The sequence below is a fragment of the Vulpes lagopus genome, chromosome 16 (assembly GCF_018345385.1).
Source record: "Vulpes lagopus strain Blue_001 chromosome 16, ASM1834538v1, whole genome shotgun sequence".
NCBI classification, from domain to species: domain Eukaryota; kingdom Metazoa; phylum Chordata; class Mammalia; order Carnivora; family Canidae; genus Vulpes; species Vulpes lagopus.
Window position 1 is genome coordinate 45,944,751 of NC_054839.1, and position 25,085 is coordinate 45,969,835.

The 25,085-nt window shown below is 34.1% G+C and overlaps 1 protein-coding gene across 2 annotated transcripts in view; it reads left to right on the top strand.

Moving 5' to 3' along the window:
- DIAPH3 (diaphanous related formin 3) overlaps window positions 1-25,085 on the top strand; it is a 496,533-nt gene that overhangs the window by 314,507 nt on the left and 156,941 nt on the right. For both annotated transcript variants that reach the window (XM_041731170.1, XM_041731169.1), the window contains one exon: window positions 14,646-14,781. In XM_041731170.1, the coding sequence (XP_041587104.1) occupies window positions 14,646-14,781 (136 nt within the window). The remainder of the gene's footprint in view (window positions 1-14,645; window positions 14,782-25,085) is intronic.

Here is a 25,085-nt window from a genome sequence, read left to right on the forward strand (position 1 = left end):
ATTTACTCTCAAGCAATTAAGGCCTGGCTCATTTTTATTTTGAGCCCTTACTATACCTTTTACCAACCCATGTAATCTCTTACCAGTGTTACTAGGATCTCTTAACATTTGTTTAGATATAGCTGTTCAGGTTTTTTGTTTGTTTGTTTCTCCCTTTCCTTTCTGAGAGACCTTACACAATAGCTAAAGAAGGAACATCTGTTCTAGACTGCTGCCTCAAGCCATGTAGGCCAAGGGGGAAAATGTCTATGATCATGTAGCTTCCTCTGAGGAGCACCTGTTCATTTTGACAGCAGCTTAACTCACCTCTTTTCTAGGTGGAGATTCTTAACAGGCAATTCATTTGTTGTTGTTTTAACAATATACTCTAGGTAGATGGTTTCTACTTAGAACTGCTGATCAACTTCCAAGAAATGGGGAGTAAGTTTCCATTGTCATTTTATTTAGTTCCATTTTTATTACCTTCTTCAACAAGACATATCCAAAAACAACCTCCACTAATTGAGGGCCACCTTCTTGCTAGACTCCATGCTACATGCTTTATATTTGTGTGTCATCCGACTTTGTCTTCCAGCATTCTTGTGAGGTACAGAATGTCACCCGTACGGTAAGTAGGGGTAGAGAATCTTAGTGCCTTTTTGCAGAGGGCTTCAGAATTGGTAGAGGCTAGGATTTGAATGGGAGCCTGGGTGACTCCAAAGCCTGGACTTTTGAAAATATTTCCAAGTAGACTGTTCATCAGAGAGTTTGGAAGAATTGTTGAAATGTGATTTTTTTAAAGGCATTTTTGGTAACTTATTAGAATCAGCACAAGACATACTTTATTTCCTCACTCCTTGATAGAGTAACTTTCTATTTACAGCGGTGGGTTCATGATAGAAGAATGTTTGTTGGTCTGGTTTAATTTCAAATCGTTGAATGTTTTCTTTCAAAACTAGAGGACTATTAATGTACCCCCAAAATCACAGTGAAGGTTAAGCTGAGGGATAGAGAGTCAGTATCTTTGTGTAATAGATTTTTTTTTCCTGTAGGATTCATGGGAACCATTGAGTTCTAATTGAAGATACTTGATCTTGTACTATAGGCTGAGTACATTGGTGTCTTACCAGGCATCAAGCTTCATTCACCAAGTGAAGTTCATGCCTTCAGTTGTGTACTGTTGTAAAACAATAATCATGCTTTTCCACTTCTGATTGGCTTTAGATACATTGTTACATGCAATTACCAATGTACCCATTACTCACAGAGGTGCATGCTTCTACAGGATGAAGTGAGTCCATTATGGAATTCTTGTTGGCTTTTAGTAGGACCTTCTACCTCCCCCTCTATCCTACCTAACAGCTGTAGCATGTTCATGTTGGTCCTTTGAGTTTAAACTTAATTTTCATAGGTCTCGTTGGTCACTGTGACCTTGAAGCATAATGTGTGTCCTGGCCTCACTTCTCATTTATACTTATATTGAGAATTTTGCTCAAAGTGCCTTTACTCACGCCTGAAATATGTGGTCTCTTCTTTAACATTTTAATTCCTTATCTTGGTGATACTTTCCTTTTCCATCACTGAAAATTCTTTTGCAATTCTTTCTTTAGCAGAATTATTAGCACAGTACAACAACACTCTTAACTCCTTAAGCAAATTTCATCTGACACTTTATTTTGCTTAACAACCTCATCTTAGAGAAATACTTCTGAATGCTTCCCCTCTTAGCTCTCCTTTGTTATTTGTTCCCTTATAGATAACATGTTTGAAAACAATTTTCCAATTGAATTATACTTAAGAATATGTCAATTTTCTGTTTATTTGGAGTATAATTGATACACAATGTTAATTTAATTTCAGGTGCACAACATAGTGATTGAACACCTCTATACATTATGCTGTGTTCACCACAAGTGTAGCTGTGTAGTTACCATCTATCATGACGCAATATTGTTGACTATATTCCCAATGCTGTATCTTTCATCCCCGTGATTTATTCATTCCATAACTGGAAACCTGGATCTCCCACTCCCCTTCACTCATTTGCCCTTCCTCTCAGCCCCCTCTCCTATGACAGCCACTAATATATTTTCTTTATTTACAGATCTCTTTTTGTTAATTTTCTGCTTTAATTAGACATATGTAACCACTATGATGACCCTCTGAGTTTACAATTTTATATACTCCCATACAGAATTGGTGTCATTACATGTAAAAAAGTCCGACTTTTTTGGTTCATGTAGCTATTTTTTTCTGAGCATGTGTAGGGATTTTAAAGGACTGATGAAAAAGATCACTGGGCATCCTTCTTTATCATTCCTCATAACCTGCATATCTGAGCACCCCACTTTCAGGTTAGGATTTTGATGATGAGAAGAGCAATCCCTGCCTTAAAGAGGATTACTGTTGCATACACAAAAGGTTGGGGTAGCCTCTCTTAGGTTTTTTTGTGCACTGGGTTTGGGTATATGTGCCATACTTTGCAGTTTTTCTTGTCCCTAAAGTTCAGTTGTTTCCTCCCTGAACCTCCTTCCCCACATACATACCTCTCATCTGAATTGTGTAATGACAGTCACAGAGAAAGATATCCTGTGATTTCTTCAAATCTGATGTGATTTATGAACTTGGCCTATGGTAAGCCTCACCCTTTCTGCTTGTTTTTAAGAGTGGTATTTTGCCATCTGCCTTATTTTTGGGAAGAAGGCAGTGGCTGAGAGTACAGGCTCTGGCATCAGAGCATCCGGGGTGATAGAACTATGGCAAGTTACTTAACCTTACTGAGCCTGTTTTCTGTTAATAACACCATGTGTTTCTCAGCGATGTTACATTTTGAAGATCAAACGACATAATGTACATACACCCTCAAAACACATTAGCTATCTGCAAAGAATAGAAGTAATTTTCACCATTGCCATTTCAATATAACAGAATCGATATTTTATGTATTGTGTCCCTTTTTTATTTTATACTTCCATATAGATGCTTTGAACTAAATAAATAGCTGTTTTTTATCAATAGCTCCATGTTTAGATTATTTCTACAATTTTGTTAAAGTTATGTTTCATCCAGTTAAAGATCCATTATTCATGCTACTTGAAGACTTTAAGTTAATTTTTGGTTCATATAACTGAAATACACTGTATAGTGAACAAATATAAAATCAGTTATAACTCATTTAATCTTGCTGCATGGGTTGATCAAATACAATTTAGTCTTCTACTGAATACTGAGACTAGTGATTTGCCAAACAAAAATGAAATCATCTGATGAAGGGATATTTTTAGTATAAAATGTTCTTGATAAAGAGGACAACCAGAACAAAACCGATTATTTAAGTTGTACAAATTTGATGCTTGTCAACTTTAAACATCATTTCTGATGACCATTGGTACGGACTAACTAGCTGATGAACAGAAACTCCAAAGTTCTAAAGTCCTGTGGTTGGATGTTGAGCCAACTTGTGTAATTATTGTAGGAAATCTCTTCTCTCCTCACTTGATTGGTGAGTTTTACAGCTTAAAAGATGTCTCTAGTAGCACCCTTGTTTTTCTGAGATCATACTGGGAGATATAAAGCTCCAACCTAGAACAAAACAAGTGTTTTAACTATAGGATGTTTTCTTTTTATCCTTTAGTATCTGATTATTTATGGAACTAGAACTATTCCAGGTGCTGAATATTTTGGGTTTGCAACCTTGAAAATAATTCTGTTAGATTCTTCTAATCTTTACATTTTAAATGACTTTTCACAGTAAAAACTAATTGACTTAAATTTCCTCTTTACTGATAAGATTTATTCTCAATATGCAAATACATCTGGCAGGTTCTATATGATTAAATGACTGGTAATTTGTATTTCCCTTTGACATTTTAAATATTTTGTTCACTGAAATAATATTAGCAAAACGTAAAGACTGGATTGTTCTCATAAAATGTTAAAGTCAACAATTGATAGATAATGGAGGGAAAAGAAGTAAACTAATACATAATAATAAGTATATTAACCTACGTAATTGTAAAGACAACATAAAACTAGGAGATCACAAACAAAAATAAATAAAATGGCATGTTCTATGTACATCTGATATACTGGTCTTCTACATTCTGTACTAGAGAGAATGCACACACTGTTGACTTAAGGCTACTGTTAATGTTATGTTTTAAACATGACCTGGTTTACATGGAATATTGTAGGGCTTTAGTTGAATGTTTTCCTTGAAGAGGTGATTAGCAGTAGCTCAAAAACAAAATTACCTTATCACCAAGATACCTTTAAGCATTCTACTTCATGACTACTGTCTTATGCCTTGCTACACCTTTAAGCCTCACAACTGCAGAATAAAAAGAGTATTTTTATACTACTATATCACTTCAGAGCACAAAGGAAGAAAACATACTTAATGGAAAATCAAACTGTACTTTGGGAAACCATAATTGTGAATATTCTATATGCTTTCTGTTAAAGAAGTTGTAGAATAGGTTGAACCATCTCATTGATTAGAGAATTGTGCAAAATATTTGAGAGAATCACCAACAAATTCATTACAAAGTTACAAAGGCTCAGCAATGTTAAGTCCCTGATAGGCTTATAGGGAATTTGCTATTTCATCTGAGACTGATCTTACCAAAATGAGCAATTTGCAGCTGAAATAGTTTAATCATCAGTACCCGCACATTCTTGGGATATTCACAAAGGATAGTTTCCCATTTCCGTAAGTTTTATGGTCATGAAAAGTTCAACTGACAACACCTTATATTGAATGTTAAGATGATGAATTGTTTGTGCCAGTGTATAGTATATTATGCTCTCCTTTTCTCATTGATAGCATTTCTTCATTGAATTTATTAATACCAGAGAAATTAATTATTTATTAATAAATTTTATTAATATTTATTGTCATTTTAGATTCCTCTCTAAAGCATCTACTTACAATTATTGCAAAGAGAGATTTCTAAGAATAACTCATTTTCTACAAGGTAGTTATAATTTATTGTTTATTTTTTGCATGTGGGGGAAATTTTGTATTTAGTTATAAAAGAAAATCTCAATGGAAAATGGACAAATAGGTCACATACCTTTTATATTCTTAAAGATTTTTGTGACTGGTATTATAAGAAAACTTTTTAAAAATCTTATTTATTCATGAGAAATACAGAGAGGAGAGAGAGAGAAAGGCAGGCAGAGACACAGGCAGAGGGAGAAGCAGGCTCCATGCAGGGAGCCCGACGTGGGACTGGATCCCGGGTGTCCAGGATCATCCCGTGGGCCAAAGGCGGCGCTAAACCTCTGAGCCACCCAGACTGCCCTAATTATAAGAAAAACTTACTTTCTTTCATGTTTCAGTATAGGAATAATAGGGATACATATATAAGATTTTCTTAGTTAAAATGTTCCATTTCTTCCTGAAAAATGTAATCATCAAGAATTTCTAGAAAGCAGTCATTTAGTATATTTGGACATTGCCTGTTCTCAAAATTGAGTAAACTCCTAAAAAAAGCATTTAATGGGAGTGTCTTGGACTCTTCCTTGGTTGTTTACTCTGAGAAAATTAGCCTGTGTTTTCACAGTACCTGATATTCATCCCTCTGGGAAGCACACAGATTTAAATTCAGTTTGTCTAATCTTATTTTAGGGATCTGATATAAAAATTAAATAAGAAAAGAAGATTTTGAGCCTAGTGGAAACTGAAGAGATCCCTGGTTTCCATAGTTTAAATATTCATTAATGTTGAAAGAAATATAACTCTGAACAAGAAGACATTTATAAGCATTTCAATGTTTTTCTTCATATAAGATCTCCAGTAGTTTTCAAAGTTACAGAAATATGTAGAATATTATCATATGCTGAAAATGTTGAGTAGACAAAGTTATTCAAATGAGCTAAGGGACGCCTGGGTGGCTCAGCAGTTGAGCATCTGCCTTTGGCTCAGGGCGTGATCCAGCAGTTCCAGGATCAAGTCCCGCATTGGGCTCCCTGCAGGGAGCCTGCTTCGCCCTCTGCCTCTGTCTCTGCCTCTCTCTGTGTGTCTCTCATGAATAAATAAGTAAACTTTAAAAAAAAAAAAAAAAAAAAGAAGTGAGCTAAGAGTCAGAAATGAAGATGAGGTATGATCAAAAAGTTGACATCTGTGGAAGTCCACTTGTGTTTTATATCCTTATTTTTATGTTGCAGTTTTTCTCTTATAAGACTGATTTTTTGACAAGAAAAGATATATTTGGAATATAGACTATAAAGCTTTTTTTGGAAAGAGGCAATGTGCACATTGATTTTTTAAATTTTTCTTTTGAGGGAAAAAACTGAATTGTGTCATTGGGCAAAGTTTTAAGTTAATTTGTCAAGAATGCCTAATTTCAAAACCAAGCAGTACTTTCGGGGGAAACAGGGAACTAAACCCTTTTTCAGAGTAAAATCTCTGATTTTACTTCTATAGAATTAGAAGTATTAAAAACAATGTGTCTATGAAAATATACAAATATGTAAAATTTTAGTGGTAAATAGCTAGACTTGTGGTCAAGAGTGTATCTTGTCTTTCATATTTAATTCACCTCTACCTTACCTGTCAAGTAATCCTGCTGAGTCAGATATAATGCTTTGGAGGAACTTCCATCGAGTCAGTGTACAGTCATATCCCAATTATAGGCTCATAGGAACTATGAAAATTGACACTCCACTATATGCTTGATAGAAGCATATATAATCAATGCAAGCTAGAAAATGGCTCTTGCTTAAACTGTTGCTAGATAAATAATTGTGTGGAGCATTTCACAAATGATGCAGTAACGGAAGTAATATGAATTAGTAATATTACTACTAATTACTACTATTATTGCTAATAATAATTGCTACATTTATAGAAGTTTTACTCTGTGCCAGGCACTTAATTCTTGTATCACCATAAAGTAGGTGTTATTTTGCCCATTTTACAAAAGAAGAAACTGAGACACAAGACTTTAGATTTCTTCCTCCTAACCATGTAACTGCCTTTCTAATAAGAAATAATAAACAGATTTTTAAAATACATTTCTGAAAGTAGTAAAAAGTTATACTTACTATATTTTTGATGATATTCTTGATTGTCCAGTCAACAAACTTATTTGAATGACTGCCCAGCACTTTATGGTCTTTCAATGTCAAATGGTTTACTTTTGGATCCTAAAACACACAGAAATATATATATATAGTGTATAAGAATTGCCACATTATTCAAAAGTATTTAAGAAATAAAGATCTAGGTGTCGGTCAGCCTTCTATAAGAACACACTTTTGAGAATTTCCTCACAATATAATAGACACTCAAAGATCAATTCCACCACAATACAAGTTATTTTAAAACATGGCTGTCTTGTGAGAAAGTTGGGGAAATCTTCAGGGCAAAGTATTGTTTCCCATGAACCTTTCTCTGTTAAAGAATCTCCCAAAGCAGGGTTTGACTAACCATTTAATAGGCCAGATAGTTAATATTTGCAAACCAGATGTTAACAACTACTCAGCTCTGCAGTAGCAGTGCAAAAGCAGTCATAGGCAGTATGTAAATGAATGGATGTAGCTTTGTCCAATATAACTATTTACAAAAATTGCTGACCAAGCCACAAATATAGTTTGCCAACTCCTGCCCTAAAGGATGTATTTAAAGAAGCAACACTTTTTTTCTTCAGAAAAAAATAATTGGGAGACTAGAAGGCATAGCTACTATGAAACTAAATATAAAGAAAGTATACAGTAAAATAATGTCTAACTTGTTTTGCAGAAAAGGAGGTATAGAGCTTAACTACTGCACAAGATTGTGAAATAAACTGAACCAGGTGTTTGGAGTACAGGTGTTGCATCTTTTCTGTATTGTTCAAAGGAGAGGAAGGGAGATAAAGCTATCCATGAACTTTCAGGTCTTGTTAAATTAATTTATGTGATAAAATTACAAGGATAACCAGTAAAAGGATAATATCTAGTATACATTCCAAACCACAAGGGGAAAAATGGACCAAGAAAGACATGCAAAGAAAATAATAAGGTACATAGATAAAGGAGGACAAATAAAAGGATTAATAGAAGGTGGTAAAAACATATTTTATAAATCACAGTAAAATTTTTAAAAGACTAATATTGGATAAACAGACCTAGCCTTAATGCTATTTGAGACCTACCTGTAACCCAAATACATGGAAAAGTTTGAAATAACAGAACAGTTAATGAATATTCATTATGATATTAAAGGAAAAAGGAAACTAATGTTGATAACAGAAAAAATAGACTTAAGGGAACATTACTTAATGATAGAAAGCTTAATTCATCAGAAACATACAATTCAAAATTGGCATGAGCATAATATGGCACCAAAACATGTAAAAATTTATAATTTCTAGAAATAAGTTGACAGATTTATCATCATATTGGGAAACTTCAACAAAGTTCTCTAGTTGATATGTCCTTAAAGATATGGGAGCCTTAAACGATGCAATTAATAGAGTTGATTTGATTAATAAAGAGAGAATCCAACTTAACAATTAGAAAGTACACTTCTCAATCACAAGTGGTACTTTTATCAAAGTAATCATGTACTAGAAGACCATAAGTGAAATCTTGATAAATTTCTAAGCTGCAGCTTTGTTTGATAACTACAATAATATGAAGTTAGAGATAAATTTTTTTAAAAAGATGAAATTTTAAAACCTCCTTTGAAAACTCTAAAATTACATGAAATAACTCCTCTTAAGGAAGTATTATAGAGAAAAATTAGACTTGAACAAAACTGAAAATACTCCAGAATTTATGAGATGCAGTAATGGTGGTATAAGGAAATTTACACCCTAAGTGCATATGTTAAAGAATCAGAATGATTGAAAATTAAAGTAAGCATCTGATCTCACAAGTTAAAAAGGAATTGTATAATCCTAGAAAAAATAGGAAAATAAAGGAATGAAGGAGAAAAGAGAGAATTTTTAAAAAGCTGAATTGTCATTATTTTGAAAAGACAATTAGATATATTTCTGAAAAGATTAATCAAGACAAGAGAAATATTGAGTGCATATCAAGGATTATAATTACAGAAGATAGTAAAAATAGATAAGCCAATTCTAAAGAAGAAAAACCTGTATAAGCTGTAATACTGAGGAAAGAGTTACTGATGCAAAAACATAGCTACAGTGACCAAGTAAACTAGAACGGTTCCCAAATAACACCACCACAAAAATGGCCACTCCACATCCAGAAGAGATGGCTTTGCCAATCAGTGGGCAAAGGATAGGTTAGTTGTGAAGAGTTATGGTTCAACTCTTTTTTCCATGGATAAAAGTAAATAAGGTCCCCACCTCCTACCATTCAAAAACATTGATTCTAGATAAAGTAGGTACTAAAACGTGAGTAGCATCATTTAAACTTAAGAAGAAAGTAGAGAAGAATCTCTTTGTCTTTGAAGTAGGGAAAGATCTCTTAAATAAGCTATAAAAGGTGCTAGTATTAAGAAGAGATATTTTTGGCTACATTTGAGAACTTCTGTTTACTGAAAGACTACATAATTGGATGAAATTTGACAGTTAAAATCCAAAATATATTTATAAAATAAACCAATAAAAGATCAGTATCCAGAATATATAAAGAATTGCAAATTAAGAAAAATGATAACCTAATGGAAGAGTGAATAAAAGATATGATGGGCATTTTACAGAGTAGGTAATAACAAATGTTTTATATAAACATGTGAGAAGCAACTTGAACTAATGAACAACTGCAGAAATGCAAGCTAAAAGCACCATGTGATACCATTATAAGCCTGCCAAATAGAAGACTGATGCTAAGAATTTGGTTGGTATGGAGACTATGATTATGCACTGATGATAGGTCTATGTTTCAGCACAACCACTTTGGAAACACTTTGACATCATCTAGTAAGATAGAAGAGGAACTTCTCTTATTCATCACCCACTCCACTCTTACCCAGGAAAGCAGTGGCCTTCAAACTATGTCAGTCATAACCCACATTGTCAAATATTTTATAAGGGGATCCAGCACTCCTTAGAACAAAAACAAAAAACATCAACAAAGAATATTTATCGTTACTGCTTGTGTCACATTCTAAAATGTTCTGTTCTCTTTCACTTAAAGAAACTGTCAACCATTTCTAAACAGATTAAAGAACCAACTAATGGGACCTACCATTAAAAAACCCTTACACATAGGCAAGGGAGACCTGTGCAAAAATGTTTGTATCTGCATTGTTTATCATAGCCAAAAATCCAAAGGTCCCACTGATTGACAGGTGAGTAAATAATAAAATGACAATATTAAAAGCAGTGAAAGAGAGGTGCTATTTATACATTAAAATGTGACTAAGTCTTAGAAATACAATGTTGAGTGGAAAAAGCAAGTCACAGACGTTTATAATAAAGATGATGAATTAAAAAACAAAACTCAAAGCTAGTGTTTAGGAGAGGAGCCACAGGGCAGCCTGGGTGGCTCAACGGTTTAGCGCTGCCTTCAGCCCAGGGCGTGATCCCAGAGACCCGGGATCGAGTCCCACATCGGGCTCCCTGCATGGAACCTGCTTCTCCCTCTCCCTGTGTCTCTGCCTCTCTCTTTCTCTCTGTGTCTCTCATGAATAAATAAATAAAATCTTAAAAAAAAAAAAAAGAGGAGCCACAACTTATGGAGGATTACGCTCTCCTAGACTGTTCTAAAGTTTACACACACACATACATACGCATGCATGTGCTCATTGAAATTCACTGGGTTTGGGTCATTTCGGTTTCTCTGGGACAAAATGTATGATGCTGTAATGTATATTTAAACTCGTGGCAAAGTTCTTGTTATGCAGAAAACAAATTATAGGCGGGAAATAATTGTGAGCTCATTTTCTTTCAGAATATACACACAAATATGTATACATATTTGACATAGCTATCTATATTTTTGTATACACTTGTTAACATACCTATGTATTTTTATAGTAATATTTTAGAGTCTGCTGTTAGGATAAAATGCATGTGAGCCTTAGGAGCTCAGGTAAATTATTGATTATGACTTTGAAATGAACAGTCAAAATGTGACTGAAGTTTTAAAACCCTCTGTGGTCATTGCCCACAGATCTTTCAGACAGGAGCATGTGCCAGGCTATCTATCTCTGGGACATTCTGCAAGCACCCAGAGAAAGTTTTTTGGCTTTGCATAGCTGAAAGTAGTTAGTAGCAGTACAATTTATTTGCCAATTAACTAAATAGAAAACCAGGTCAAGAATAAGGTAAATGTAGCATAATGTGTATAAACTTGTCAAATCACTAAGTCCTACACTTGAAACTAATGTAACATTTTGTATGAACTATACTAAAAATAAAAAAAAATTAAAATAAGAGGATGAAGAAAATCAATGCCTTACAGTTATCTTTATGAACAGCTCATCTTTAACTTTTCTTTCTAGCTTTGAATTGAGAATTGAAGTAACTAAGAGGCAATTGTATCTGGAATAATGTGGTTCTCTAACTGTTCATCTTTTCTGTTTTCGGCTACTTTTGCTTCTCAACATTTAGAATAAAAGAAAATTCCCAATTACTGTTTGAACTGGGATATTAGTTTCAGACTAAATACCTATTTCTATGCTGTCTGTTGATATTTTTCCAGCTAAAATTCTTCTAGTAGTTATAATGTCAGAATAAGATATGTCTTAAATGAGATTGGCTTTTAAATGAAAATCAATAGTGCATTTTCCATAAAACAAAATAGCTCTAAGAACTACTTCAGACCTTATCCCTTAAATGTAAACATTATTTTTATAGGTCCTAGGAAGTAATTTTGATTTTTTATTGCCCAAAGGAATACTAAAAGGGTGTGGCAATTATGTCTGGTAATAGGTTGTCTATTAAATGTTCTCATTGAAATGCATCCAGTCATTAAAGTAGACAATTTACATCGGAAAATTTTGTACTTTAATAAGTTTCATAAATAAGCTACATGATTTTTTTTAAATCTCTTGTAGGTTCCTCGTATTCATTTCCCTCAAGAAAGAAATACAGTTTTGATTTCTGAATTTTTGCCCATCTTTTTCTCCACCACAATGCAGTCTTCCCCAACCCCCTTACCTATACACATGCGGGTACTCATGCACATGCACACACACACACACATACGTATACACACTTGTCTTTGAAACCACACTTGTTTTCTACTTTTAGGCTGCCTTCTCCTACTTTCCTTATGTTGATTTTTATAATAGTCATTGTCTTATAGTTGGTGCTTAACATACAGCCCCATATATATGAAGCTACATAGTGGAAAGAACGTACACTACAGGTAGCTTTCCCATCTTGCCTCTGCCTCTTCCTGCACTCATTATAGTGAGCAACTATTGAACCATTCCATGCCAAATGGAGAATGCAGAATCCATTTAGAGGATTGGGAAGATTGCATAGGAAAGCACCTATTACTGCAGTTGGCATTTCGTAGCTTAGCAGTAATAGTGTTAATATATGTTGTGAACTGTGAGAAGTAGGAGTATTTACCTTATTAGCCTGCCATCATTTCATGAATGTTGGCAGAAGACACAAGACTGTGGAGTCAAAGAATTTATTACAGCAATAGCACTAGCCAGAGTAAATTGTTTTGTAGATTCCTAAGTCTAAATTCCTACAGGACAATGTGAAGAAGGCCAGATTTAATACCTACATGCCCAGTGGTTTGAATTAACTGGAGTGAAATCTTAAACCTAATCTTTTTTAAGAGGTAATGACTGCCCGACCTTTGCCCCAGTTTACATATTGGCCAGAGGACAAATCCATTTGCTAAAGAGGGAGACCCTACCTCTGTCTTCCAAGACTTTTCATAATATAAGTATCTTTAAAAAGATAGTTTGAAACATAGGTGCTTAATTAGCACTATGTCTTAGATTGCTTGGTCTTGTACACTCGCTTGAAAATCTGATTGTTTTCTAGGTCCCTTAAAAGAAAATCCAACCTCCTGATCTTGGTTGGAAGACCCTAAGTGAACAGGGTTCAGCATATCTCCTGACTTCACCTTATATCACCACACTGACCACCTCTCTCTCAAACCCACCAACAGCCTTTGTGTTTGTTCTTCCTCTAGATTATCACCGAGTTAGCTTTTTTGACATTGAAGATTCAGCTCAAATCAATCAGTGAGTGAGGCCTTATCTGACAGCCTTAATGTAAAGTAACTACCCAAGTGTCTATCACACCACTTCTTTTTTTCATCGTACAATGTTTATCAAATTTTTTATTTATCGTCTGTCTTTGCCTTCTGGCCCACCCTGTCATGCAGAATATAAACTTGTTTTAGAACTATATATACATAATACATATATAAGTCATATATATGTGTGTATATATATACACACACGTGCGCGCATATATATATGTTAAGTGCTTAGAATAATACTATTCAGTGTCTCAGTATTTATTGCATGAATGGATGGATGGATTAATATTGCTTCTACTTTAGGCTTTTTGTTCCTCCTTTTTTCCCATGTACTTCTCAATGGTTTGGTCAATTCAATTTTGCTATTTGATTTCTTTTTTTTTTTTTTTTCGTTTTTTAAAGATTTTATTTATTCATGAGACACAGAGAGAGAAAGGTAGGGACACAGGCAGGGACACAGGCAGAGAGAGAAGCAGGCTCCATGCAGGGAGCCCGATGCAGGACTCTCCTGATCCCGGGTCTCCAGGGTCACACCCTGGGCTGAAGGTGGTGCTAAACTGCTGAGCCACCTGGGCTGCCCGCTATTTGATTTCTAATGAAGACCATACACTCTCTCCAGGGTTAACAAAAACAAGACTATGACAGTAGAGAAAGTTTCCCCCCAAAATTACATAAGCCACCTACTTGTTAAAGTTTAGTTATACACTTTTCTATTTAATATTATTAGTGATAAACAAGCAATTATGTCGTCTGTTTGCATTCCTTCATACTTCATATGGAGCACACGGTCTTTATAGGAGATTGTAATATGTGCTATGCTGTTTGTTGGCTCATAGAAAAACCCTTGTCTGGCTGTCAATTCCCATTAATGCCATGTGAGAGGTGCTTCTTGATTTGTATAAAACTTACAAAGGAGGAATTAAATCGCATATCTATCAAGACCCTATAGTTCCCATATTACTGGTTTTGAGGAGAAGTCAGAGGTCTGGCTTTGAAATGCTGAATATTCTAGTCATCCTATAACACTTGTCTTCATGTGAGAGAAATTGTTAAATGATGGACTGTAATAGGAAACAATCATTGCAAAATTTCAGCTCTTTGCTATCATTTCTTTGCTTTTCTGATACTCAGTGGTTTGCCTAGCAGAGGATGTATGGAAGGCTCTAATACATTTGCTAGACCCTCTTTTGAAAATATATATATATATATATATAGGGAACAGTTTTGATTTGTAAATTAAATGCTTTTTTTTTTTTTTTTTAATTAAATGCTTTTTTATTTTTAGTTTCTGTCTCCCTTCTCTTAGTTGATTCCACTAGGATGCAGGTGCTTTAAACATAAGTTGTATTTATAGATCCATATTTAACAAGGGTTCCTGGGCTAATCTTTTAAAAGACTGTTACTAATATTAGAAGTAACCATTATCTAAAAGATATTTAATCATAGTTCTACAGATTAATAATTTTTCATTTTCTTCATGGAATCAATGTGGTTGAAATCAATCATTTTCCTAAATTTGTTTGTAACAGCAAGCAAGAAAGGAGAACATCAAAAAAAGAGAAGCAGAGGAAAGGGAAAAACGTGCCCAAATAGCCAAAGAATTGGCAGAGAAAGAAAGACTTGAACGCCAACAAAAGAAAAAGCGCTTGTTAGAAATGAAGACTGGTGAGTACTGTCAGATTTGTTATATGTACTGGTTATTAGCAGTTTAATAAAGTTTTGTGAAAAAAAGAAGATATGAAAATTTATTTGTATAGTTAAACCATAGAACTTTTCCTTTTTTTAATGGCTCTCCCCCTTTAGTTTACTACCAAGTGCTTTTATTCTAACTGGTCATTGGTTGAAGGTAATATTGGTCTCCTGGTCTATTCTTGTAGCAGCAATATATCTGCACTGTTTTGGCTGCTACTTCAATAAACAATCTGTAATAGTTTATATCAATCAGTAAATTAATGACTGTAGAAAACTGGGAAATTCTGTTGGACAGGTACCTTGTTTTTTTTCAACAAAATATTCTAAAGGAGGGAAAAAGTGATGAAGAGGAAATGTATTGATTGAAAGAACATGAAGAGACTTATCAACCAATTGCAATAAATGGAACTTACGTATATTCTTTTTTTTTTTTTTTTTAAGATTTTATTTATTTATTCATGAGAAACACAGAGAGAGAGAGGCAGAGACATAGGCAGAGGGAGAAGCAGGCTCCATGCAGGGAGCCCGATGTGGGACTAGATCCTGGAACACCAGGACCATGCCCTGAGCTGAAAAGGCAGACACTCAACTGCTGAGCCACCCAGGTGTCCCGGAACTTACGTATATTCTAATCCAAATGAATGTAGACAAAGGCAGTCTGAAAATTTTGAATACTTTTTTTTCCCCTGTAGACATGACAATGTTGTCATAAATATATTTTAAAGTATCTTAAAGAAACTTACCCTGAAATATTACAGGCAAAAATATGTTGGGGATTTCAATCAACATGGTCTAGCATGACCAGGAAAATAGGCAGTTGTGTAGATGAAACAAAATTGGCTATAAATAATAATTGCTGAACTTGAGTGATGGTGCTTGGAGGAAAGGGTATGTTCACTATGCCATTTTCTTTACATTTTATATATTTTGAAATTTTCTTTAATAAAAAGCTCTTGGAAAAAATTAAAAGAAAAAAATAGAAAAATTACAATTTTACGAAGATATATATGTATATATTCCAAAGCTTAAAGACACTACCTAATTTAGAAGCAAGAATTAAGTAAATTGTAGTTACATTTTCACTCCCTCAAAATTCTGGCTCTTCCACCTCTAAGCCACTAAGGATTGCAGAAGGCTTTAATTAAAATCCATCAACTTCACTGCTAAATTACCATAGTTTACAACTCAGGGCTGCAAATTCACCTAACATTCCCCCAGGGGTAGACAGAGATGCCTTCTTTGCCTTTTTTACTTTCACTTTTAGAGACATATTTTATCTTTAATAAAGCAAACTGAGTACCTTAATGTATCACACATGTTTCTTCCAGGACTAAAAAATAATCATCTAAGCACGGGTTCTTGTTTAGAAGAGTACATTTGAAATTCAGGAAAAGTGTTAACTAAAATGGAGATCAGAAAGGTTTAACATTGATTTTTAAAATATGTTCCTGGAAATCGTTTTAAAATAATTGACTGCTGCCTAATTTACCAAACATTCTTTTATTTGAACATTAATTCATTTAGTATTGGCCAAAGAATCATCTGGATGAGTTATTTGATAGCACGTGGGCTGTTTTGTTTGTGGGTTTTGCCCAGACCCTCTGGTCTGTCATACAGAGCCGCTTAGCAATTCTGTGTTCTATCAGCCTGGAAAGTTAAAACCTGATAGGAAACAAAAATTTTAACAAAATGTTAGATCCAGTGTAATCTCAATAATGTGTTTGTTTAAATTTACATTTCTCCTGAAGGCATTTTATTTGTAAGAATAAGTTCATTTGATTTTTCCAATTTAAAAACAATACTGTTATGTTACAGAAAAAACCTAAAAAGTAGTTGATTAGAGGCTCTTGGGTGCTTCAGTCAGTTAAGCCTCTGCCTTTGGCTCAGGTCATGGTCCCAGAATCCTGGGATGGAGCCCCACATGGGGCTCTTCTGCTCAGTGGGGAGTTTGCTTCTCTCTCTCTCCCTCTGCCTGCCTCTCTGCCTACTTGTGCTTGCTCACACTCTGTCAAATAAATAAAATCTTAAAAAAAAAAAAAAGTAGATCAAAAGACCATTACCAATAATCCTCTTATCCAAACAAGTAACTTGTAATATTTTGACACATCTTTCTTTCAGTTTCAAATTTTTCTACCTTTTAATAATAGCCATGATAGTGAATATGCAATATTTCCTGACCTTTCTGAATGTTTCCTGTTATTATTGTGATTCTTAATTTGTAATTTGCAAGACCTGTGTCATTGCCTTCTCTAGATATGCCATATTTAATTGCATTAGTCATAATGAGATCACAGAACAATAGTTATTTCCATCTTTTCAGTGTGATACACTTCTGCATAAATGGTTGACATATTTGTAATTATTATTAGAAAAGAGTAGTTTTAAGACTTTTTGATGCATGTTGCAAATTGATTTGCAAAAATATTATTCTAATTTCACCAACTTTGCATATTGGTTTATGAACATGCTTTGGTTGAATATTCTCATTTTTAAAGATTTTTGTTAATAAAGTAGAAAGTTGCTTTATCTTAATTTGCCTTTGAGTACTAATGAAGTTGGACATTTTTTCAAGTGTTTATTAGTCCATTTATATTTTCTTCTTTGTGCATTGTGTTGTCTTAATCTTTTTTATTAACTTACACATTTTAGCCCATTAAGCATTAATATTTACCTTTTAACTTTATTTTCTCACCTTGACTATGTATTTTTATATCTTGAAATATAAAAATGTTTTATTATAATAATTATTGCTTTCATGATTTTTCTCACGTTTAAGTTTAGAAAGTCATCTTTATAGGATTTTATATCCATTTTCAATTTTTTTCTAGCTTCAGTTATTCATAATACAATTCTCCACTTAATTGTAATTCTTACTTAATCATTCATATACTAAGATCTATTTCTGAAATTTACTAAAACTATTCTAATACTTACCCATCAGTTATGGTTAATAATTGGTTTATTTTGGTTTCAGATAGATAATTTTGTGTTGAGAACATTAGTTCTCTTTTCGTTCTAATATAGTTAACATACAGTGCTATATTAGTTTCAGATGTCCAATATGTGATTGAATAATTCCATGCAACACCCAGTGCTCTTCAGGACAAGTGCCCTCCTTAATCGTCCTTGCCTATTCGCCCATCCCCCACCCAGCTCCCCTCTGGTAACCATCAGTTTGTTTTCTGTAGTGAAGAGTTTGCCTATCTCCATCTGTCTGTCTGACTGTCTGTCTCTTTCTCTTTCCTTTGCTCATTTTTTTGTTGTTGCTTCTTTAATTTCACTTAGCATTATACTCTCTGGCTTCATCCATGTCCTTGCATATGGCCCGATCTTATGGCTAAATAATATTCCATTGTATATGTATGTATGTATATGACATATATATATAGATATGGCATATATGTATATATTTATATATATACACACACACCACCTCTTTTTTATCCATTCATCTGTCGATGGACCCTTGAGCTGCTTTCATAGTTCGGCTATTGTAAATATGCTGCAGTAAAAAGGTATGTATGTATCCCTTTGAATTAGTGTTTTTGTATTTTTTGGATAATTACCCAGTAGTGAGAGGACTGGATCAGATCATAGAATAGTTCTATTTTTAACTTTCTGAGGAACCTCCATACTGTTTTCTACAGAGGGTACAGCAGTGTGCATTCTCAAGAGGACAGTATTTTTCTATTCTTGTTAAAGGAGATATGAATTATTTTAAATAAAGTTTTCTTTTGCATCTTTTGTAAATCACAGAGCTTATCTTATTTGACCTATTGAATTACTTTATAAAACTTTATACTCTATCTCCCTGAACAGGATCTGGGTCTGAAGTATAGGGCTCTCACTTGATAAAAGTTCCCTCAAAACCTTAATATGCTAAGGTTCATATGTGCCAAGACATTTTGACATTTCCCCAGACAGTGTTCTTCCAAGGATAGTCAGAGTAAATTATATTAAATAAATAATTTAAGAAAATAGATCTTTAAATACTCATGTGAATATTTTAATAGATTTAATCAGGAAGTTTTTGATTATAAAAGAAAGCTCTCATGTAGGAAGATACTTTTGAAAACACTTGAAAATTTTGGAAATCAACTTTGAATTTCTTTTTTCCTGTAGCCTATGGAATTTTAAGGAATCTAGAAATGTATTCCAAATTTCAGAGCACCTAAACATGTAATATTCTCACCAAAGTGAAATATCTCTTCTAAAACCCTAATAAATGATTATTTCAAATAATCATAATAAGGGTCTTTAGTTTACCTTTAAACATCGGAAGATTGCTAATAGAGAAAAACAAAATATTCAGTCTCTTAATATAGCTGTTATAGCTAAGTTAGTCATGTAAGTATCAAATATGTTTGTTACCTTTTTTACATTTAAAAATAGTACACATATGCAATCACCTTTTCCTTTCCATATTAGATGTAGAATATGCTTTTGTCAAATTATAATTTTCATAACATTTGGAGGCTTTTTGAAGTAGAAGTCAATAAAGTATTATATCTAATTAACAATTACGGAAAATATTCTTATGCAAAGTATCAGTTTTTGACACTCAACAGATACACTGGATTTTATGCATTTCCTATACTTGACAAATACTATCTTAAAACATTGTATCATGAAAAATATAAGTTCTACTGTTTTCAACTTCATTGGTATAGAAAAAGAATTTAATAGGTCACTTTTATTTTATTTAACAAGAAATGGTTTTTGTATTTATTTGCTGGGATTATGCTGGTAAATAAGGATAAATAAAGTCCCTGGTGAAATGAAATTTGTAATTCTAAAGAGTCAACCAGACAACCACATATATAAGATAATTTCAGGTTATAATCAGTTAGATAAACTAAAACAAGGCAGGACAAAGAGATTGAAATGGAGACTGGCTGGCATGGTGGGTAGTGGTGATAAAATTTGGTCTTAGAGATCTAAGAATATTAATGTATTTGGAACTTACTAATTTAAAATATTGATTCTAAAATTCCTTAGAAATTGATAAAAGAAATGACCAGGTTCATGTTCATATCCTATGCTATGTATGCTAATATGGTTTATTTTCTAAATGTCTTATTGTGAGCTAAAAGTTGATATTATTTTTCCTTATGAGTGTTCTATTTTAGTACAGAACATAGTACTACTTCAATCTTTGTAGAAGTTGTCAGCCTGGCTTTCCTAATCTTAAAAAGAAATGTAGGCGGGCGAACTGTTGAATTACATTAGGGCTTTGTCACCTCTCCAGACCGGGAACTTTTTGTTTTATCTTATTTTTGTATGTAGGGCACGCAGCCCTGAATGATAGGGGGAGAGAAAAATGTTCACATAACCCCGTCATAAACCCACAGGGAGCTTCCTTCCATATATTTTCATGACTTTAGTATTTTTACCATGCAAATAAGAACTGTGTTTTTCACAGATGTACAAATTCTTCTATCACCTCCTAAGGTAGTAGAGTAAATTAAATCTCTACTCTTTCTTACCCGCCATAAATCATTACTTGCCCTTGGCAAAAGAGCAGGTAACTATTTTCAAGTCTACTATTTATTATCACTATCATTTCAGGATGTGATTTTTGTTAATAGAATGAACATAAAAATAGAATAGTGGGCTAAATTTCCCTAGGAAGAAAAATGAAGCATTGAAAATCCTTTTGAGCAGCAAAACTAAGCAAGCACAGAATCTCGTATTGTCATATTACAGCTTTAAAAGGTCATTTTTCTCAGTTTTGTTTTCTTTAAAAATGATGAGCCTGGAGGTCTCTTAAATATTCACACATACAGTTTTGGTTATTTCTGTTAAATGATTTGTTATTACATTAAACAAACAAAGAAATTAACTATTTTCATGATGTCTTCATTTAATCAGTATGTGAATTTTGAATATGTTTTCTGGGGTTGGTGTTTAAATTTGAATCATTTTAATTGAGAAAATATCCAAAGTATTAAACATCCGATGTAAAAACTAGAATGTATAGACACTAGTATTTGTTTGAAGTGCACAGCTATCCTTATGTGTAATCATTTCTAGTAAGACAAATAGTAATAGCAATTTTATGTGATTATGTGCAAGTTTTTCGAGACTGCATTTCTGTTTCTTAATCATGGAAACGAATAGGGCATTTGATAATAGAATTCAAATATTATGCTTTAAGACTTCCTGAGTATGTAAGTTGATTCACATAATTTTTAAATAGCACATCAGAATGGCCTTCAAATGGACCCAGTGTTGTATAATTATGTTTTGTGAGGGAAGTAAATAAGAGCTTATTTAATGGAGCAATAAAAACTATATGAGCAGCTCCTATATTTCAGTCTTTAGGTTACAATTTGTTTATTATTTATTAGACTTAAATGTCTCATTTGGTACAACTTCAGTCTATTAAATAAAGAGATAATTAGCTTTTAGAAATCTGTTGTTTACCCACATGGCCAAAACGGCTCCTTTGTTTTCCATTCTGCAATTTAGAATAACTAAGCAATTAGGCCTCCATTTTAGAGGAAATGCATATTACATAAATACTACTTGGGAATGTCTCTGCCAATCTCTACAGATAGGCAATTAATGTGTGTACTTGCTTTCATAAAGGCTTTGACAATTACCCTGTCCTCTGCAGATATCATAAAACTTAGATTATTTTCCATAATGGTGTATATTCTAGTTTTGTTCAGTGGTGCTTTTAGCTTTCTAGCATGTTTGGAAATTGATACATATAAATAGGCCAATGGTTTTAATCATTTCTCTATTTAGAAAAATATAACAGATAAAATTACACTGGCTTTGATATATTTCTCTTACCCTCATCTTTTATGGGGCAGTAATAATAGCCACGCCCGCTTCTGCCACCATTTATTAATCACATATTATTTGCCATATTCTGTGTGTCTCTTATTGCATGTAACGCTTACAGCAAATTTATGAAACCATTTTTATCAAAGGTTGCTTAATGTCGTTGTATGTGATCACAGGTTTAACAAGCACTGAAGCCAGATTTTCTGACGAGAGGACATATTTTAAACTATTCTGCTATTATGCTTGTAACACTGATGGTCTAACCATAGTGCAGGAAAAGGGGACCAAAACCAATTTTCGTAATTAATAACGAGTACTAGACCATACCTATTTATGGAGGTTGAGAATTATCTTCTCTGGAAACCTTGGGTGAGAGGGACAGGCTCCGTCTTTGGTAACATAGTCGATGATTTTAAACCATGGATACCCTCTTCCTTTGCGTTGGGAAGTTTGAGGAGGATTGTCAAATTAGGAAGACATTTCTACTCTGGTTCAGATTCTACTTTAATTCTTCTGATTTTTCAAGCATTAGATTATCCCAATGCCCAGAACCATGAGGGGAGTAACATCAGTACCACTCTTCCCCTCTGTAGAAGGGTTTTTTGATGGTCTGAAGAGTTCTGGGCCCAACCAAGTAGTCAGAGCTCAATGGTTCTGAAGGGGGTAGAAACGTCTTTAGTATTTTCATTACTTGACCCAAGTTAGAAGTGAAAGAACCAGGGAATCTTGTAGGATAGTAGTTTTTGGAAGGGGCACAAATACCTTGGTGTGCTTTATTTGAGAACAAATGCCCTTTGGCACCCTCACCCCCACCACCAGATCTACCATTTAACAATTTATTTTCTGACAGTATTAGGAGACCAATAATCTATGAATAGTATCGAGGACTGTCCGTGGGAAGTTTTCCCAAGAATATTGCTAATAGTTTGTTTTGTTTTTTAAGATTTTTTTACTTATTTATTCTTGAGAGAGGGAGTCAGAGACACAGGCAGAGGGAGAAGCAGGCTCCATGCTGGGAGCCTGACTTGGGACTCCAACCCGGGACTCCAGGATCAGGCCCTGGGCTGAAGGCAGGCGCTAAACCGCTGAGCCACCCAGGCTGCCCAAATATTGCTAATAGTCCTACAGGTTTTCATTTGTGTGCAGGAATCTCTTTCACTAGAATAATACAGTTTCATTGTGAAAACTCATTCAGAGTCCAGCCTTTGTGTGCACTGATACATGTCTGTATGGCTATGCAAAGCCCACATACCATCCTCTGTCTCTTTACAAAAAGCCTTTTAGGAGAAAAATATGGAGAGGAGGCTCTCAGACTCCCCTAGCACAACATATCTTGAAACTGTGATTTTTTTTTTCTTGAGTTGTGTGTGTCATTCTTTATTAAACATCTTTATGATGCATCCTCATACTAATTGGCTTACAGTTCATCCAATATTTAAGAATCATTTTGAAAATGGCTTTCATTGCCCTTCTGAGTATTTTGTAATATTTGCTATATGCCGAGTAAAAAAATGACTCCCAACTTTTGTTGTTGTTTAAATTCATTTTGTAATGCAAGATTAAATGCTAATTCTGCTAAACATTTTGGGGAGCAAAATAATTTCGATCTTTATAACATTGCATGGGTTGCTTCTAAGAATTTTACCAAAAAAAACTGTTTACACATATCACTTAGTTATGACTTTTCTCTTACCAAGCCCAGATTCACTCTGGGTTCATATTCGAGGGCAGAAATCCTAGCAATCTTAATCTTTGTACCACGTGGAGAACATTATAACTTCAACAACATAGGCTACAATCATGGTGCATATTTTGTGCATGTAACATTGACTACTCCTTGGGTAACTTCCCCTCCCAACCCTTTCTTACATGGTGTATACTTTCCAAACCAGTGGGCCATTGTCATGATGAGCTCTCCTATGTCACATTACCAATTCTGAGTAAAAGTAGTATTTGTATTTGAAGTTGTTTTTTTTTTTTTAATTTCAGAGACAGACTGTGAGTATTGTCTTAATTTCAGACGTAACCATAGATCTCTCCATTTTTTAAGAAACTTATCCCACTCCTATTACCTAATGCATACTCTTCATGTATTGTGTATATGTCTGTATTTAACATTTACCCTGTAGAAACACAGACATCCAGAGAGAGCAACTTTTGAACTTGATTGGTGCCTGTGTAGAGTCCAGTTCACTTCCAAAAAAAAAAAAAAAAAAATTCTATCCCAGTTGAAAAAGAGGTAAAATGTATGCCACTCTTGAAGCCTGTTACATATTGGTACCAATCAAAAAGCTAATAATGACCAGTCAGACAAAATTGTAAAAGAAACTGGATTGCTTAGGGCTTGGGGCAGCTGAATCCACTCTGTTTCTGCAACCCCTTTGCAACCCAAAACTATAAAATGCCCTGAAAACCAGAAGTTTTTAAGTAACTTCAGTGTCTAAGCTCATTTGATGCCAAACCTGGCCTGAACTGAGAGGAGTCCCCATCGAAGCAGAAATATAATGAGTTTAATTAGAGGATATTGCCCTAGGTTATTCTGGATATGTTGTTATTTTACAGCGTGTGCTTGTTCTTGACCTTCCTACAGTCTGCAAAACAGGTTCTAAAACATCTGATTGTAGAGTTAGTTGGTGGATAAGAAACTGAATATGTACTTCTCAGTGCCTGTTCTGCCTTCTGTTGAACTGGTTATAGCATCCACTCTCTCAGGCACACTCATTCCTACTTCTCCGAGCTTATTTCTGGTGTCGTCCTTGCCATAAATACCTTCCCTCTAATTCTTAACTGAATCAAACAAAATCTTGTTTGTTTTAATTCGGGCGTTCTCTAAAATGTCTTCTCTGAATATCTGTCCTTGATAATAGACAGTCTCTTTTTTGTAAACCATTATAGCCTTGCCACAAAACTTAGTGTATGGACTGTTTGGTTATACTCGTTTCATTTGCTTTAGTCTCATGCTTCTAATAGATTGTACATTTTTCAAGAACTTGGCCTTCAGCATTCTTTATCTCATAGGACCTAGCCCATGGTGTGGGCAAGTAAATACCACAGAAGACATGCATAAGATTTGTCAAACAGTTGATAAAAATGTAACTGGTCAAATGACATCTCTTCATTTTTGTGTTCGGTTTAGCATGTTGTTATTTATGTGTAAAGTAAAAATACACATCAAACTACAGAACCTTGAGCCCTATTAGCCCGTGCCTGTTTTTATAAATAAAATTTTATGGGAAGATAGCCACACTCACTCCTTCACATATTGTCCTTGACAGCCTTGGTGCTGCAGGTGGAGAGCTGAGCAATGGGACACAGTGCGTATGTCCCAGAAAGCCTAAAATATTTGCTATCTTGTGTTTTACAGAAAAAGTTTGTCAGCTCCTGATACTGATCAATAATCTATAGAGACTATTCTTTGATTTTTATGGCACAGTATGGGGAGGGGGGACCAAAAAACTACTCCATTAACTTTTTTCGTCCTC